This window comes from Gopherus flavomarginatus, chromosome 2 (assembly GCF_025201925.1).
Source record: "Gopherus flavomarginatus isolate rGopFla2 chromosome 2, rGopFla2.mat.asm, whole genome shotgun sequence".
Classification (NCBI taxonomy): domain Eukaryota; kingdom Metazoa; phylum Chordata; order Testudines; family Testudinidae; genus Gopherus; species Gopherus flavomarginatus.
This window is the reverse complement of record NC_066618.1, coordinates 135999307-136016203: the sequence shown is the minus strand read 5'-3', so window position 1 is coordinate 136016203 and position 16897 is coordinate 135999307. Positions and strand designations below refer to the sequence as shown.

Below are 16897 nucleotides of genomic sequence, written 5' to 3'. Positions count from 1 at the left end.
TGCAAACATTTATGCACATGCTTAACTTTAAGCACATGAGAAATCCTGTTAAAATCAATAGGAGTACTCATGTAAGTAAAGTTGTATTTCTGCTTAAGTATTTGCAGGGTCAGGGCCTTCATTTTAAATACTGGTATTTTGCCTATAGCAATGTTGTAAAATTGTCAATTGATATACCTTACCAATAGTGGCAATTAAAAAATAGCATTTGTAATTTTCTTTATAATAAATTTAAAGCTAATGTTGCAGTAGCACACATTTAAAAATCAGTTTTACAAAGTCTTGACCTATATCTTTTAAACCAAGGAATCCAAATCACTCCATCCTGGAGCCAAGGGCATCATACGTAAATAGAAGGGAATACCTTCCAGTGAAGCTGCCTCATGTCCTGAGAATTGTAGTGAGATGATATTCAACAAAATCAGAGTGGAGGATTCTGGACCTTGATTGGCTAATGAGAAGGAAAGAATAAATGTCCTGCCAGTCCCTGAACTCTCTGTAGAGTCCCAGAAACTAATTTAGGAGGCAACTGCTGTACAGTTCGGTTGGACATCTGCACAATCACATAATGTCAAATCCTGAGGCCTTTACTCAGGACTGTATTCTGCCCCTATGTGTTAATACCATGTAGGGGACAGGAAACGCCATACAGAATTTCCTCCTAAAGTACTTTCTTCTGTTGTGAGAGGTGAAAAAGTGGGAGTCTGGCCTATAAACCTTGTAGATCACCAGCAATCTGTGGCTCTTGGGTTTCTGTGGGGTGCACAGGGTCATCCATGAGGAAGTCCTCTGTTGGCTGGGGCTTTGGTGCCCTCTAGTGGAGCTGCAGTGCCGGGACTTCCCCAGCAATATCACCCTGCTCCCTCCTAGCCACCTACCCCAGCATAGATCTCAAAACTCTTCAAGGGGCCTGAAGAGGAAGGAGAATGCTGAGGTGCATATAGCTGACCTCCCTTTCTGGATCAGAATAATGAGATACATGAATGGAGAGTTCTTCCTTTGCATACCTTTCAAGGTCATGATTGGGCCTTTGATCTTACTTCCTTATTTGGTCAGGCAAATTCCTGTAAGGAGTGAGAACAAATTGAGGACCTCAAAATTGCACTAGCAAGACTTTGCATGTCTATAGCAATTTCCATCTGTGGAACCCAAAGCTCTTTACAAGCATTAATTTGTACCTTGTAGGGATACTGTAAGATGTACAGTACTAGCTCACCCATTTTATGTTGTGTAAACAGACACATTAAATGTCTAGGATCACACAGCTAGTCAGTGACACAGCTTTGAATAGAACCCAGGAGTGACCCATTCCTGATATCCTGCTCTAAACACCGTGCAATATGTTTGTGGGTGAACCAATACGTTGTATTTTACATATAAAACAATTTCCATGCTTTTTGATATCCTTGACACAATGTTCAGATGTAGTTAAGTAATACTCATAATTTGATGTGTTTACACAGGATTTGTAGGTGAAACTGAACAAATTCCATAACGTTTTAGCAGCAGGATCACAAGTAAAGGTGTCATTCAGCTCATCATACAATTCTCTGCAGTTTATTGCTCTTGTCAGTCACTTCCTGAAGCCATAAAAAAGTGTTGATAGTGGACTCTGCAGAAGCTGAAGCTACATGTTTTGGATACAGCAATCTTAATGTTATCTAAGACCTGGTAGATGATTTTTCTACAGGTTCAGACACACTCTTAAAGCCCAGTGTATTATGAATGCAAATGAAGAGCCAACGTGTTTAGTATCTCAAAGTTCTGAATAAAGTGATTGAATGTTTCTTCACATATGAGCTGGCTAGACAGCATTCTAGAGGTCCAAGGCACACTGAAATCTACATTTGCAAATTTGAGACAAAACTAATGTTGAATATATGTTGCTGCTGTTCTGGCTGTAAGCATATATGTTTGTGGTGTTGGATAGTTAATGTGTGGTACTGTGCCATATAGCTGAGGTAGGCATTCTTGGTATCTGCTGGAGAGTTAAATCTGGCTCGGGATCAGAGGACTCCTGTGTCTTTCCATGCTGCCTCACATTTTCACATGAAGCCATGTGGGAGAATCCTCTAGCAGAAGTTTTGAATGGTACATCTGCACATAGTACGTCCCCAGTGGTGCCAGCAGCAGCAGCAGAGTGAAATGAGGGTTGATCTTTCACTCCCCAGCACAGAAGAAGTTGACAGCATGGTGTAAAACCACCCTCAGCCCCAGGAGGGAGGAAGCACTTCCATTGTTCCCTAGTAGTTTTCTCCCACTTTTCAGACCTAATGGAAGTGTGTGTCAGTGGGCTCAAGAGAGCTTGCTTGTCACTGAGATAGGAGATTGTCGAGAGTATTGGAAATGGAAAGCTGAAAACCTCATTCGTCCATCCAAGGATTCTGACACACAAAGGATGGAGAAGGAAATGCATATAAATAAATGGGCAAGTGCCAACAATAACAGTGAGTGGAAGAAACAGAAAAATCCAACGAGACAGACAGACAGACACACGCACGCACCAATGACTAGCATAACTTATGGTGGATATTTGAATGGTGTCATTATTTATAACTAGCTCAGTCATCCTAAGTCCATTCATTGTGGGTAGGCAGCTGGGCCAAATGCTTGCCTCACAAGTGCTATGCAAACACACTTGTCTTTGATTAGGCAAAAACTGAATGTTGCTGGTAGGAATGAATGCAGGGCCGGCTTTAGGAACTGCGGGGCCCGATTCAAATGCCCAGCGGCGGTCTGGGTCTTCGGCGGTGGGGAGTCCTTCACTTGCTCCGGGTCTTCGGCGGCATTTCGGCAGAGGGGGGAGTTCTTCGGTGCCACGGAAGACCCAGAGCGAGTGAAGGACCCCCCCGATGCCGAAGTGCTGCTGAAGACCCGGACCGCTGCCAGATGAGTAAAAAAAATTAAAAAGGCGCCTAAGGCACGGGGCCTGATTCCTGTGAAATATGCTCCAAGACCACACAGTTCATAGGGAATCTGAAGGAGGCCAGGACCTCTCCACCAGATCTGAGTCACTTACCCTTCTCCCACCTCCCACTCCCTGGCTGCATTACTTCATTGAAGCTGTGCTACTAGGGCCTCCTTTAAAGGCGTGTGTTCCACTGCAGAGGCGGAGCTACAGAAAAGCAGTACAACCTGAGGCTGTATTACCTTTATTAGGGCAACTGTAAAGAACCTGAGCCCACAGGGAGCCCATTGTGGCCCTGGGAAAAGAGGAGTGATGGTACAAGAGATATAGCTAACTCTTCCCATTTCCACTCAGAGATAAAGTTTCAAGACTGAACCAGCCATTAAACTATAGTTTGCCCTGAAGATTTTCTAAACCCTTAGTTTTCCTCTGTGTACAGTTTTGTCACCAAAGCCCCTTGCACTTTCCAGCTGTGCTTTAGAAAATGTTTACAACATTGGTGACTCACAGTTTAAAATACGAATTTTTACTTTTTCCAGGTAATGCATGGGAATCCTAAAAATGCCATACTTACTTGAAATGTTACAGTAGTCAAAGGAAACAGAACTAAATATTTGCCTGTAAAATTTGTGTAAATTCCCCTCATTCCCTGCATTTGTGTGTGGTTTGAGGTGAGCCCCCCTGGTAGATAAAAATGAAATTAAACCTTAGTTTGCAGATGGCTGTTGTGTTGCAGTGATAGTGTTGCTGTCAGCTGGGTGCCTAGAGTACATCTCCATGGGCTTCTTTTCTATAAAGATTTTAAATAAATATGACAAGAAGCCAATACCCTTCTGTCAATTCTAATGTCATAACAGTGAGTATTCAGAGCAAGTATACACAAGAGGGCTGCCTTCTCCTTTGAATGTACTGTGAATAATAGGAATGCCATATTGGTTAATATAAAATTGTGCCATGAAAATAGAGGGTGAAAATCAGAAAATGGTTTCAGTCTTTTATGAAATTAGGAGTGTCCTCTTTACACCTGGTCTTTTTTTCCATTTACTGGTGAAGATAACTCATCTATCCATTCATTAGCTGTATATTTGATTTGGGGAGGATACATCAACTTGACTGCTGGTAGAAAGATTCCTAAATACCAGATCAAAAAATGCCATCTCAAAAAGAATATGGAAGAAGGATTATAATTACTGGTGAATCCAAGTGGAAAAAATATAAAAGCTCTTATATATCATTTTTGTAGTGTCCTATATGCCTGTAGTGCTCTAACATAAGATTTTTTCAGTCTTGAAAGGGCTTGATTTTCTCACCATTGTGTACGTTATGGTGGTTTTATGTTGAGCTTTGCTATTAATTGTTTTAAAATTTGTTTTATCTTAATCCATGTAATAATGTCTGATTTGGTTCAATGAACAAGCAATTTATTTCATCCGTTCCTTTTTAAGATTTATTTAATATATTGTAAAATAGGTCATTTAGGGGGCACAAGCCTTTTCTCAGAGATGATGGTTTCCTTTTCCTTCCCCAGGTGCAATTTCTCTCATCTGTGACACTAGAATTCTTCACGTTCTCTCAGGACCCTCTCTTTCTTATCCATTTGTGTTAGCCATTTGCCTCTTCTCTCAATATTTCATAATACTGGAATTGCTTTTCTCCAAGGCCAATACCAATATATAGGGAATATTGACAGTGTCTATACAGGTTTGTCCAGTCTCTCAACTCAGATTTCGTCTGCCTTCAAAAAATAAATAAGTAAAATAAAATAAAAAAATTGATGGAATAAGAAAGGCGTGTCCCACATAGCCAGGATTTTTGCAGAGGATTTCAGTGGTTGTTTTCTAAGACCATGTGATTTCACTAGGCAAAATCCTCAGCTATACCAGCAAGTGCCTGCCATCTCACATTTAGTTGTGCATTTTCTAACCTGCAATGAAACTTAGGTTGCTCCTGATACCAAACTCATAGTCTGCAATTTTAATACCAGGTGATGATTCTGTACGTCACAAGGAAGGTTATTCAGGAATACTAAGTTAGGTCTGACTGGGTACACTGATTGTCTAAAGCCTCATTGTCATTGGCTAAATGGACCAACTTCAAGTGGGCGTGGCTAGGGTAGTGTCACTGGAAGAACAGAATACCTTGTGCCTATTATATTAAATGGAGTGGGTAGGAGTGTGCATAGGAAGGCAGTTAGAGGAGAAAGATATTAGAAGCAGCTAGTGGGGCGCAGAGGAAGGAAGAGAGGAGGATCAGTTTTTAAAACATTTTTTTTCCCAGTTTCCTCTGTCACCCTCCTCAAAGTGTTGCACTCCCCTTTCAGAAGTAGTATGGGACCTCCAGCCACTAGGTTTTGCAAAAGCTAAAACTAAACTGGAACTGTTCAATACTGAGATCTTCTTATTAAAAAAAAGCTCCAAAGAGGCTTTTGAGCTAAGGCAGTGGTCTGCAAACTTTTCCAGTTGCACCCCTCTCCTCTTACCATTAACAGAATCAATCTGTACCCTCCCCCGCCCCCTCATTACTGCACAGCCAAGACTTCCTCAGCAGCCGAGCTTGGGCTGAAGGCAGAGCTGGAGGCGGAACTGGAGATGGGGGAATATCTGGAGCTAGAGGCGGAGCTGATCTGGGGCTGGAGAAGGAATGAAGGCATAGCTGGGCAGGGGGCGGGGTGGAGGTGGAGATGGGGGCAGAGCGGGATTGGGAGTGGAGTTGGGCCTAGAGTTGGAGCTAGCCTAGAGGCAGAGCAGGACTGGAGGCTGCATGGGGTTGGGGGAGGAGTAGGGCTAGAAGTGTGGTGCTCTCTTCTTACCCCTTGTGGGGGCTAGCCCGGGTCCTACTGCGTGCCCCCTGAACTTTTTCTGTGCCCCACTAGGAGGGCATGCCCCATAGTTCAGGACCACTGAGCTTGGTGTTCCTGATAGTTCTTGTTGCCCTAACAGGGAAAGACACATCATTTAATCAAACATATTAAAAAATAGGGAAACATATTTAACATTTTAAGAATTATCATAGCGAAAGGATTTGTTATGTTTATAAATGTTTTTTCAAAAAGTGAAATTTAAAATTAGTAAGCCCTATTCTGCCATCAATAAATAATGCCAGACGTACTCACAGATTATTGGAGCCAAACACCAGCACTTTTATGAATGCACACAGCCTGGTGTGTCTTATTGCTATATATTAACTTATTGTGACAAATAGTATTTCCATTTTTAATCGCTTTGATATCTATATTTATGATTCTTAATGTTCTATAGCTAAATTACTCTTTGATGTACTGGGACTCCATTACACAGATAAACTGCTGAGTACAAATGATCTACTGTACCAGGAGGGATCTCTGCATTTGCATATTAATGACATTCTGTAAAAGTGATGGCTTAGGCCATTAGCAAATAGAACTATTAAAATGTATGGAACAGAGTTTATATGTCTAATTGCACATCAGACGAAAGGGAAGTCCTTTTGAGCTAAACAAGGAAACCAGGATAGCTTCTTAAAGGAACTATTGCTAATCTAAACTCACTAGATGCTGGAAAACAGAAAAGGAGAACACTGCATTTTGTAGATTGTCCCTGATTTCGCAGCTTAGGATATGAAGGACATCTTAAAGCAAATGCTACTATGTATTTGTTATATTTCCCCATCGAAGGCTAGATGTACTAGACCTAGGCCAGTGTTTAGGCAGACTACATATTCTTGCTGGTGACATACCCCAGCTGACACCTCAGAAACACCACTTCAGGTTGGTCTATAGTCAAGAAAGACCATACTGCCATGTGGGCAATGAGGTAAACTCTATAATTTTATCTGGAATTTAAATATAACTGTCCTCTGAGGACTTTTCCATTACTTCTCCCTTTCAGTTATTTAATATACATGATCCTTTTTATTTCTGTTCCCTCTCTTCTGTAAACTACTGATAAATACTCCTGTTGTTTATCTGAGGTTAAGTTAGGGTTTGACTGCTTGGACTGGGAAACATTACTTACTTGCACTCCTGAAAGAAACTTATCTGCTTGCTCCAAGTAGGCAGAGAAGAGTGAGCATAAGAGCCTGTAAATGGGTCAGTAACATGGAGAAAATTGTAATCTTCTAGCAGTGTCAGCGAAGTGCCTAAGAGAGATGTGTAGGAGAGTGAGCACAAGAAGACCAAATGCCCTAAGAGTACAAAGTGCCATTATACTTATTAAAGTGAACTATCAGCCTTAGTAGCTTCTGGAACAAGCAACATCCATTCAAATAAACATAATGCTGGAATACGACATATAATGCAGCTAAACTTAACTAGAAAATTTAGCAAGTTTTTGTTGCACCAATTAGCAGTAAAATGACTAATGTTATTGATATTGAAGTGATCATAATTGACTTTGATTTTAATACCAATTGAAGTAAATAAGTGGTGTTGCCTCACTATCCTCAGACTCGACAGGAGAGCTATAACTTATCCATTGTCGCAGCTTTCATAAACATTTAAGGGGCTAGAGACTTTTTTCACGCGAGTTGGAAGCTTATACTCTGAAGACTTCTGTTAAAATCCTCTGAATGTTCATGTTTTAAATCCCATTACTTCAGATTTTTAGTCTTCTGATATTTCGATTTATATTTTTAATGTCATACTTTCGAAATGCCAAATCCTGGTCCCACTGGAATCAGTGGAAGTTTTGCAGTTGATTTTAATGCCATATTTTGGCCCTATATATTAAACCCAGGGGAGTAGTAGAAAAGAAAAAAGCAGCCCAGTGTGATGCTCTTAGGAATATTAGATATTTCTGGTTGGGAAAAGAATTAAGATTCTACCTCTTGCAGCTGCAGCCCAGTGGCTAGCCTTAGGGGTGACAGAAGGAGAGTGGAATGTTTCTGCTTTCCATCGTCGATCTGAGCTCGTCTTCTCCAAGTAGAAATTGAAATCTAGCCTGTGTTGAGAAAGAACATAACCGCTTGTATGGAGCACTTTCATATGCCGGCTTCAATGCACCTTTAAGAGAGAGCGTTTCCCAACTCTTTGGCTTATCCCACTAGGCTGGGTGCTGCAGGTGTTGGAGCCCCTCCTAATGCCAGTATTAATTCTTCTCTTGTCCACTTCTCATCCACCATCAGAGCTTGCAGTTTCTGCGCTAAAGAATCCACCTCAAGTGACACGGGCACACTAGGAGGGGACTGCTCTGCCCCCAGAATTGTCCAGGGGATACCTGCTACTTGCAACTCTTTGGGCACTTTATCAAGATCTGCTTCCCTGGAGTGAGTACATAGTGCTACCTCGCCCTTCACTTTGCGGTTGTAAATACAGGTGTGGACTTTTACTCCCCCCAGTATTTCAGCTGCATCTAGGCTCTCCTCAATTTCCTTTGGTTCTGTCTCTTCTGGGAACCCTGCCACCAGCACAGCTTTGATTACTGGGATTCGTGCCCCTTGGCACAGGTCTTCCAGTAATACTTTCTCCATTTTTTTTTTTAATTTTTATTTTTTGAAACTGAGGTGAAAGTCACTCAGGAGATTCTTTGCTCTGTGAAGGAGAGCCCAGGGTGCACAATGTAGGTGTGTGCATGTGTGTACTGCAAAGTCCCTGTACGGGCCACCAAGTGGGTTGCTCGCCAGACTACACTCAGATCAGGGATGGGATTTTGAAAGTCAGTTAATAAAAGAACTTTGTAAGGTTATAGGGATCAATAAATCATGCACCACCCCTTATCATCCCCAGGGGGATCCACTACCAAAATGATTCAACTGCACACTACTGAACGTGCTGAGAACTCTGGAGCCTCAGCAGAAAAAATACTGGAGCCAGCACGTGAAGCATTTGGTACATGTGTATAACTGCACTCGACAGGATTCAATTGGGTTCACGTCATACATGTTAATGTTCGGTCGAGAGGCCCGGTTGCCAGTCGATCTCTGTTTTGGAGTGTCTTCAGATGGGACACTCCCAGAAACATACTTAGGGTATGTGACTCATTTAAAAGATCAACTAAAGGAGGCATATCGAATAGCGACGCAAGCAGCTGGTCACCAGAATCAAAAGAATAAAATCCGAAATGATCAGCAAGTGACGCAACAGAAGATTCAGGTTGGTGACCAAGTTTTGGCCTGAAATCTTGGACTACTGTGAAAACACAACATTGCAGATCGTTGGGAGTCACATCCATACATTATAAAGAAGAAACTTGGGGATCTACTGTGTATCGCGTACGTCCTAAGGGCAGTCACGGCCCCACCAAAACTCTCCACCAGAATCATCTGTTACCTGTAGGACAAGTATTGTTTCCCCATAAGGATGTTTCCACAGATTCTGAGACTCCCGGCAATGCAAGTTGGACATGGTCCCAATGACGGAAATATACCTGTCCTCTGCAAACATCCAGTTTGGAATGCCCCAACCCTAATGGATCCTCTTGTCACGCAAAGAGATGGTGAAGGGAAAGAACCCACACTGAGCACTCCTGAGGCCCCACTGTCCCAAGCTGTGGAGACCCCCCAAAAACATGATGAGGAAGATTCAGTGCAGGCAGGGAACCCTGTATCGCAAACAGCCACTTTAAACCCACATGCCCTCGAATTCGTGCCTCAGGGACCCATCATCTTGCCTCCATGTTCAGTGGTGTCATCTCAGCCAATACCCGACAGCCAGCCTAAATGTTCTTCTAGGGAAGGGAAGCCCAGGTGTGTGCTGATGTATAATCATTTAGGGGAACCCAGTGACCTATAGATCCCTGGGGTGCCACAGGGGGCAAGCTGCCTCATGGGAAACCTGTTTCACCCCTTGGGATCCTGTGGGATGGATGATGGGAATGCTTCTGACAAATGGGGGCCCTGGGTCTCCTGCTAGGGATCCATGGTTTAGAGTTGCCCATCTTGATGGGGACATCAAGAATTATTTCTTTGGGTTGGGGGGGGAGTGTAACCCCTTTGGGTTTTAGAGAGCATGGCCCCTTTAAATCTTTTTTCTGGGGGGGGCAAGAAAAGAAGAGGGAAATTCCAGGGGGGTCTGGAACTCCGGGGGAGAGAGGCGCAGTAGCAAGGAGGCCCTCTCAAAGTGAAGCAGCAGAGAACCTGCCTGAAGCCTGGGAAGGACAGGACAGCTGATCAGGGACACCCCAGGACAGGAGCCAGGAAGAGCACTGTGCCAGGGAGGAATCACCTGAGAAGGACAAACTGGAGCTGGGCCCAGTATCACAGCGACCCAAAGCTGCATGGGGCTGTGAGTACTGGGGCTTGTGACTCTGCATTGGGAACAAGGAGGGAGGTTGCTAGTTAAGTGGGGAGGTGGTCGCTCTGTGTGACTTTGCAGAGAGCGGCAGAAGAGGGCACCGGAGGGGTTGTTGGGGAAAAGTTCGCTGGCACCGAAGACGACCAGGAGCACCCAAGACTCACCACTGGACTGGAACTTTGCTCAGGCGTCCTGAACTCTGTGTGCAGACACGTTGCTTGGTGTCTGCCCTTTCACACTCTGCTACCATTGGGCCTGTGGGGCCTTGGTTTGGATCCAACCTTGTTTTACTGCTTCCCCTATATTTCCCCTTGTTTTTCTCCTCTCATCCCTCTGTAAATCAATATTTCCCTTTCTTATGTCCATTGCACTTTTCTGATGTGTGTGTGTGTTCGCTCTGGGGGGTTTGGAACAGGTGCCCTGGAGTGGAAGTGATTTCTCCTGCTGCATTCCTGCGCACGCCTTCTCTTGGCCAGAGCTGCCTGCAGAGCAGACTCCATCTTGGCCATGAGGGCACTAAGGTTACACTTGTATATGAATAACAAAACTAGTTATTGTTAAAATATATAGAGAGGATATTTGACTCCTACTTAAGATTTATGAAATTGCATTCGTTTGCCATACAGAAAAGCGAGACAATTTGGAAGGGTTGGAGCTTTCACATGAGATTTATTCAAATTCAGACCGGTACATGGAACAATGAAATTGTTTCCCAAGTATAGTATAGTGTGTATGCATATACGTACATAAATATGTACACTGCATTGCCTATTTTTTGTTAGCAGAAACATCTGCAACTTTTTTTTAACTTAGTTTTTAATATTTACCAAAGTTTCTGAATTTCTCTCAGGTTGTCTTGTTATAGTACACAAGGCTAAGAGGTTCAACAGTGCCATCTTGTGGATCATCTTGCAGGTTTCAAAACGTGGTTTTGGTTGGCATACAAACAACCTCAACAGCATAGCATGTTGTAGAATCTCAAATACAGAATGTCTGTGTGCAATCAAGCAGAATATTTCCCTCTGGTAGCCAGCCAGGCTAATTATTACTTTTGTGTCCTGAAAATTAATAACCCAAATATATTATAAGCAAATCAGAAAGTATTTCAGGCCAGCTGATGAGCAGTGTGTGTGTTGTTATTCTTACTTTGCTTGATGGGAAATGTGTTTTTAATCATCTCAGTGTGTGTTTAATCATCTCAATTTATTTTCATAGACAATGTCAGAATCAAAGGCAACCAGGTACACTCAAACACCTCTGTGAAGTTGTATATAGGAGACCTTCAAAATGGCTGTAAACTAAAATTGAAAATGGTTAACTCTTGTTTTGGAACAGTGACATACAAATTCCCAAATAACTTTGAAGGCTAAGCTGGATGCGTTGAATGTCTCACCAGTTGTTGTTTTATTTTAATTCCAGAAGGGTAAGGGCAGGATTGAGGTCTGAAGTTTTGCTCACTGAAATCAGTGAGCGCAGGTGAACTCCAGGCTGGATGGTTTAGAGAACCTTAGGGGTTCTTATAACAAATGTTGGTGGCCTCAGGGTGCGGCCACCAATTCTTGCTAGTGGCCACTCTGACAATTTTTCCTAAAATACTTAATTAACCTTGGGGGAAACATATAAATATGCACATATACATGCCCAAATCATTGTAATTCATTTATGTAGAGGTTTATTTGTAGACTCCATAATAAAAATAATTTACAGTTGTCTCATTCTTTAGTGGACTTAAACAGAATAGGTGCTTTGCCTATTGTCTTGTTTCTTTTGCTTTTTTGGTTGCCTTTTTTAAGACTTGATAGCTACTAAGTCTGCTGTCAAAAAGTAATATTAACATACAACAAATACTACTTGTCACAGAAGACTTATTCGGCCTTGGCCAGCCTGAGGACAAATTAAGTTCTGAATGAGGAAGTTGGTATGGAGGCAGTGGGGGCCAGGGGCACTGGGGGAGGTAGTAGGGGCTAGGAGTGTGATGGAGGGGAGGGGAGTTCAGAGCAAGAGCCCGCCACTGTGAGGCAGGGGAACAGAGCCCAAAGCCAGTGGCTGGGGCCTGCCATCCGCCACTCCAGCTGAAACCCCTCGTCACCACCCGTAGTGAAGGTGGGGAACTCGCTGGCTGCCTGCTCCTCCAGCTTTTTTGTCTCCAGAGGGGGCCAACTACTGGTGGAGGCTGTGGCCAGAAGAAAAGCCTTGGGTGGCTGCGTTTGAGAAATGCTTGTGAACCTTATTGCTAGCTTTCCGATGAGTGAGATCAGTTACATACTAACTGCATACTGTAACACAAATACAGAATAGCCATCAAAATAGAAACTTTAATATGTGCTTGTAGATGGGCAGTTGGAGATCAATAGTAATTAGCATCACGATACAATCGATCCTTTCCAATTTGCTTGCCCTCACCCATTGTCCAGGAAAGAGTGCATGATCTCTCATTGGACATCAAGCATGAAAATTGGATAGTCACGTCATAAAAAGCCCCGTCCCTTCTCCAGCAACTCCCTACCCACCTGCTCTGGGGCAGGCGGGGGAGGGAAGAGTGGTGGTGGTAACAGGTGCACAATGCCTGTCTACTGCTGTGTACCCGGGCCCAAGGTCCAGGTATCCCTCAAAGGTATAAATTGGGTTCTTACTACGCCTTGTGCCCATCTTCAGCCACACAGTCCAAGACAGAATCTAGCCTTTACCTAGGGCTAGTATTTGTCCTTCTGATTCTGCAATTGAGAGCCCAGTTAAGAGTCACAAGACATAGTGCTGGAAGATTCAAGAAGAGATGGACAGCTCCAAATACCTCTGTCACTTTTTGGAACTAAAAAGCAGGATCTTGTGTATTTCTGTAGTTCCTGGCCCCTTAGCAGCTCCTGCAACTATTAAACATTTTCTCTCACTTATTGTAGAGTTTAACTGGTTCCTTAAATAGCCCTGCTGTAGGTTAATGTGGATGGTGCTTACCAGGGTCAAGGCAAGCAAAGAACTATGGCCTGGATCCACAAAGGGACTTGGGTACATAGGCTTTGTAGATGCTAGTGTTTCCTGTGATCTCCTGAGTTGGGTGCCTAGGCTCTCTGTACAATGCATGGGGAGAGAGGGGCCTGAGATCCCCCAAATCCTGGAGGCATGTAAGCTAGACCATGCAAAACGTGTCACGGACCATGAAATCTGGTCTTTTATGTGCTTTTACCCTTTACTATACAGATTTCACTGGGGAGACCAATGGTCTCAAATTGGGGATCCTGACCCAAAAGGGAGTTGCAGGAAGGTCGCAGTATTGCCACCTTTACTTCTGTGCTGCCTTCAGACCTGGGTGGCCAGAGAGCATCCAACCCCTGGATGAAAGGTTATAAGGGAGGTCATCTTTCTCCTGCTCTTCTGTGCGGAGTTAGGAGTGCTCACAGTCCTGCTGGCGACAGTGCTCCTCTGCCTGTCTTTCCCCAGTTTGTGGATTGTGCTGGGGTTTAGGCCTTGGGACACCTAGACGGAGGCAGCAGTGCGCATGCCCTGACTTAGAAACGTAGGTGTCTAGGGAACGTTCACATCAGAAACATAGGTACCGAGTTTTGGCACCTGCTGGGTTAGATGGCAGCTGAGCAGGGCTTTGTATATCAGCAAGGAGCCTAGAAATTGGATTTCAAGACCTAAAGCTGAGGTTTGGGTACCTAAGTCTCTTTGTAGGTTTGACTCTACTTTCCTTCTCTTAGGGGAGAACACCTGTGTGCCAATCATCCCTGTTTAGGAGAGAGCATATCATTTTCTCATTTGTCTCAAACTCTCCTAGCCCAGTAAAAAGGTGTATACTTATTTTTCTCTCCTAGTGTCCTCCTTGAGGTTTGACAACTTGATTCAGTGTTGGCAGACTGGAAATCTTTTGAGAACTCTGCTTCTGCTCAGACACATAGTACTGCATAGTTTTAGATGGTTCACATATACCAGAAAATAGTGTTTCGGTTGAACCCAGGAAGGACAATGACATGTGAAAGTGTAACCTACCTGACCACAGAGGAAGTTTCTTCCTAGCTTCCGTCGCATAGAGGTTAATTTATGCCTTAGAGCATGAGGGTTCATAGACTTTTTACATTTTTGTAGCCTAACTGATGTTGTTATGGATGTGTTCAAGTCATATAAATGTCTAATTCTGTTTTTGAATCTTACTAAACTCCTTGCCTCAATAATATCTTCTTGCAGTGAGATCTCCAGATTAATTATGCTCTCTTTAAAAAGTATTTTCTTTTATCAGTTTTAAATGTGCTGCCTCAATCTCTAATATGGAGAGCCCCCCATGCTTCTGATCCTTTCCCTTGTCCATCTCTGTACCCTTTCGATTTTATCTGTCTCGCTATGGAGTTGCCAAGATTGAATGCAGTATTCTAAACAAGAGTTATAATTAACATTTTCAGTACTGTTTCTGTTCCCTTATTTATTCATCCTAACATTTTTGTTTGGCTTTCTAACCACCAGTGCACAATATATCAGTAGCTCAAATTATTCCTTCTGGTGTTCAGAGCTTTGCATTAGTCTGCACTGAATTTCATCTGTCACTGTGCTTCTCCATCATCTAGCTCTGTGAGGGCAGTGGAGAATATCTCACAATTTTTTTCTAATCTTGACTTCCCAAAGTAATTGTGTTAGCTGCCAGATTTTATCATCTCACTGTTTATCCCCTTTTCCACAACACTGATAAAGATATGAAACAACACTGGTCCTAGTATGGAAAGTTGAAGTTCTGCCATGTTGGAAGTTAGCAATTTCTTTATTTTCTGTTTCTTGCACTTTTTCTTCATGCTTCTATCTCCCAACTAATTAACTCTGTAAAGACAATGAGCATCATCCATGTGTACAACAGGGTTCAAATACTCAATTATGCAGTCTCTCCCTTAAAAATAATGTAATATTATGCATTCTCTAGGGACTTCCATATTATTAATTTTTAACTCCAGCATATGGTCATTCTTCACAGTATATCTGTGAGACTTGAACTCATAGATTTAAAACCCCTGCAGAATGAAGACATGAGCTTTTAGTATTCATAATACCTTATTTCATCTAGTTTAGTGGTCTTTTCAAGTATTTTATCTTCTCTATCATTTTCTTGTAATGTTAGTAAACACCTTGTTTAAGCTTTCTTACTATGAAATAATAGAACACTCTATCTTACTTGCATACTTTCAGTGCAAATGAACCCAGTAAAATTTGTGATGTTTAAAAGGTGCAATTTTTGACAGTATTGCACATGTGAAATTGGAGTAAGTGCTTTGTACATTCAAATCTTAAAGGTGGGGTTTTTCTCCACATGTTATAATAAAACTAGAATTCCTTATGAAAGTATTTTCATGAACTTTAAACAATCCTGGCAAATTTAGTCTTGTATTCCTTAAATAAGACCTACTTTATCTTTTATTTAAACTTAAATAAATATGTCTATCAAATATAAAATAGTAAAAGCATGTATAAGAATTCTATTTTAGTAACAGTAATTTTTTTTCACTTTTTTGTTTACTAAAGCCTAGAAAAAGTAATGTTGCATCTTCAAAACAACATCTGTCAAACCCATTTTTATCAGATTAAATATATCCTCAAAGCAGCCATCACAGGTTATAAAATACTAGAAATGTGGGTTGTACTTAGCGTAAAACACCAGTAGAATTTAAAGCACTGGAAAGTGTGTTACAAATGTAGCAATGATAGCCTGCTCTTTTTGGGGGTTCTGTTGACATGCAAACGTCCCCCAACCCCTATTTTTAGCAGGTGTTTTTGAGCAACAGTAGTGTATGTTGGACTACTGCAAACACAGTAAATGTCTCAGTGCAATGGTTCTAAAACTGTAGGCTTTGGGGCTCGTCTAATGGTTTACAGAATTAAATATTCTGAGAACCAAGCAATAAGGGGTCGGGATGAGAGGTGCACCGGTAAGAAGATCTCTCATAAAGTGGTCCTGTGAATTAGAGTGAGAGAACTACTGATTCAGTGTACCATGGCCTTTTGTTACCATTTTAAATCTGCATTGGCACATGTCATAGTTATTCAGATCTTCAAAGACAAAAGCTGAGGATCTTGATTTTCAAAGATCTTTAGGAGACAAAGAGGTCTAGCAGAAATGGACAGGAGAGCCAGTGGATTTAATGTAGCATACAAACATATACTGTAACCCAATAGTTTGTAGCTATGACTAGGTTTCCTTTTTTTCTGCTAAAGAAGAAATAGGATTTGACTGTGCACTTACTGACAGGTTGCTGTCTCTTTCACTGGGGGAGTTGGACTGGAATCAGGATGGCCCCACAGCCAGGAAAACAAAATGGTATAAAGCCACCTTTGTCTCTTTGACATAGCTTGGGTGGATTAGACTAGAGCATTTGGGTCACTTTAGGCCTGGTCTATACTACGCGTGTAAACTGATTTTAGCAGCGTTAAACCGATTTAACGCTGTACCGTCCACACTACGAGGCCCTTTATATCGATATAAAGGGCTCTTTAAATCGGTTTCTGTACTCCTCCCCGACGAGAGGAGTAGCGCTAAAATCGGTATTATCATATCGGATTAGGATTAGTGTGGCCGCAAATCGATGGTATTGGCCTCCAGGCGGTATCCCACAGTGCACCACTGTGACCGCTCTGGACAGCAATCTGAACTCAGATGCAGTGGCCAGATAAACAGGAAAAGCCCAGCGAAATTTTGATTTTCATTTCCTGTTTGCCCAGCATAGAGCTCTGATCAGCACGGGTGGCAATGCAGTCCCAAATCCAAAAAGAGCTCCAGCATGGACCGTACGGGAGATACTGAATCTGAT

General features: G+C 42.5%; 1 protein-coding gene across 1 annotated transcript in view; it reads left to right on the top strand.

The window, feature by feature from the left end:
* The window catches only part of DAP (death associated protein), an 84799-nt gene that overhangs the window by 53701 nt on the left and 14201 nt on the right, over positions 1-16897 (top strand). The window contains exon 3 of the mRNA XM_050937614.1: positions 8009-8149. Within this exon, the coding sequence (XP_050793571.1) occupies positions 8009-8149 (141 nt within the window). The remainder of the gene's footprint in view (positions 1-8008; positions 8150-16897) is intronic.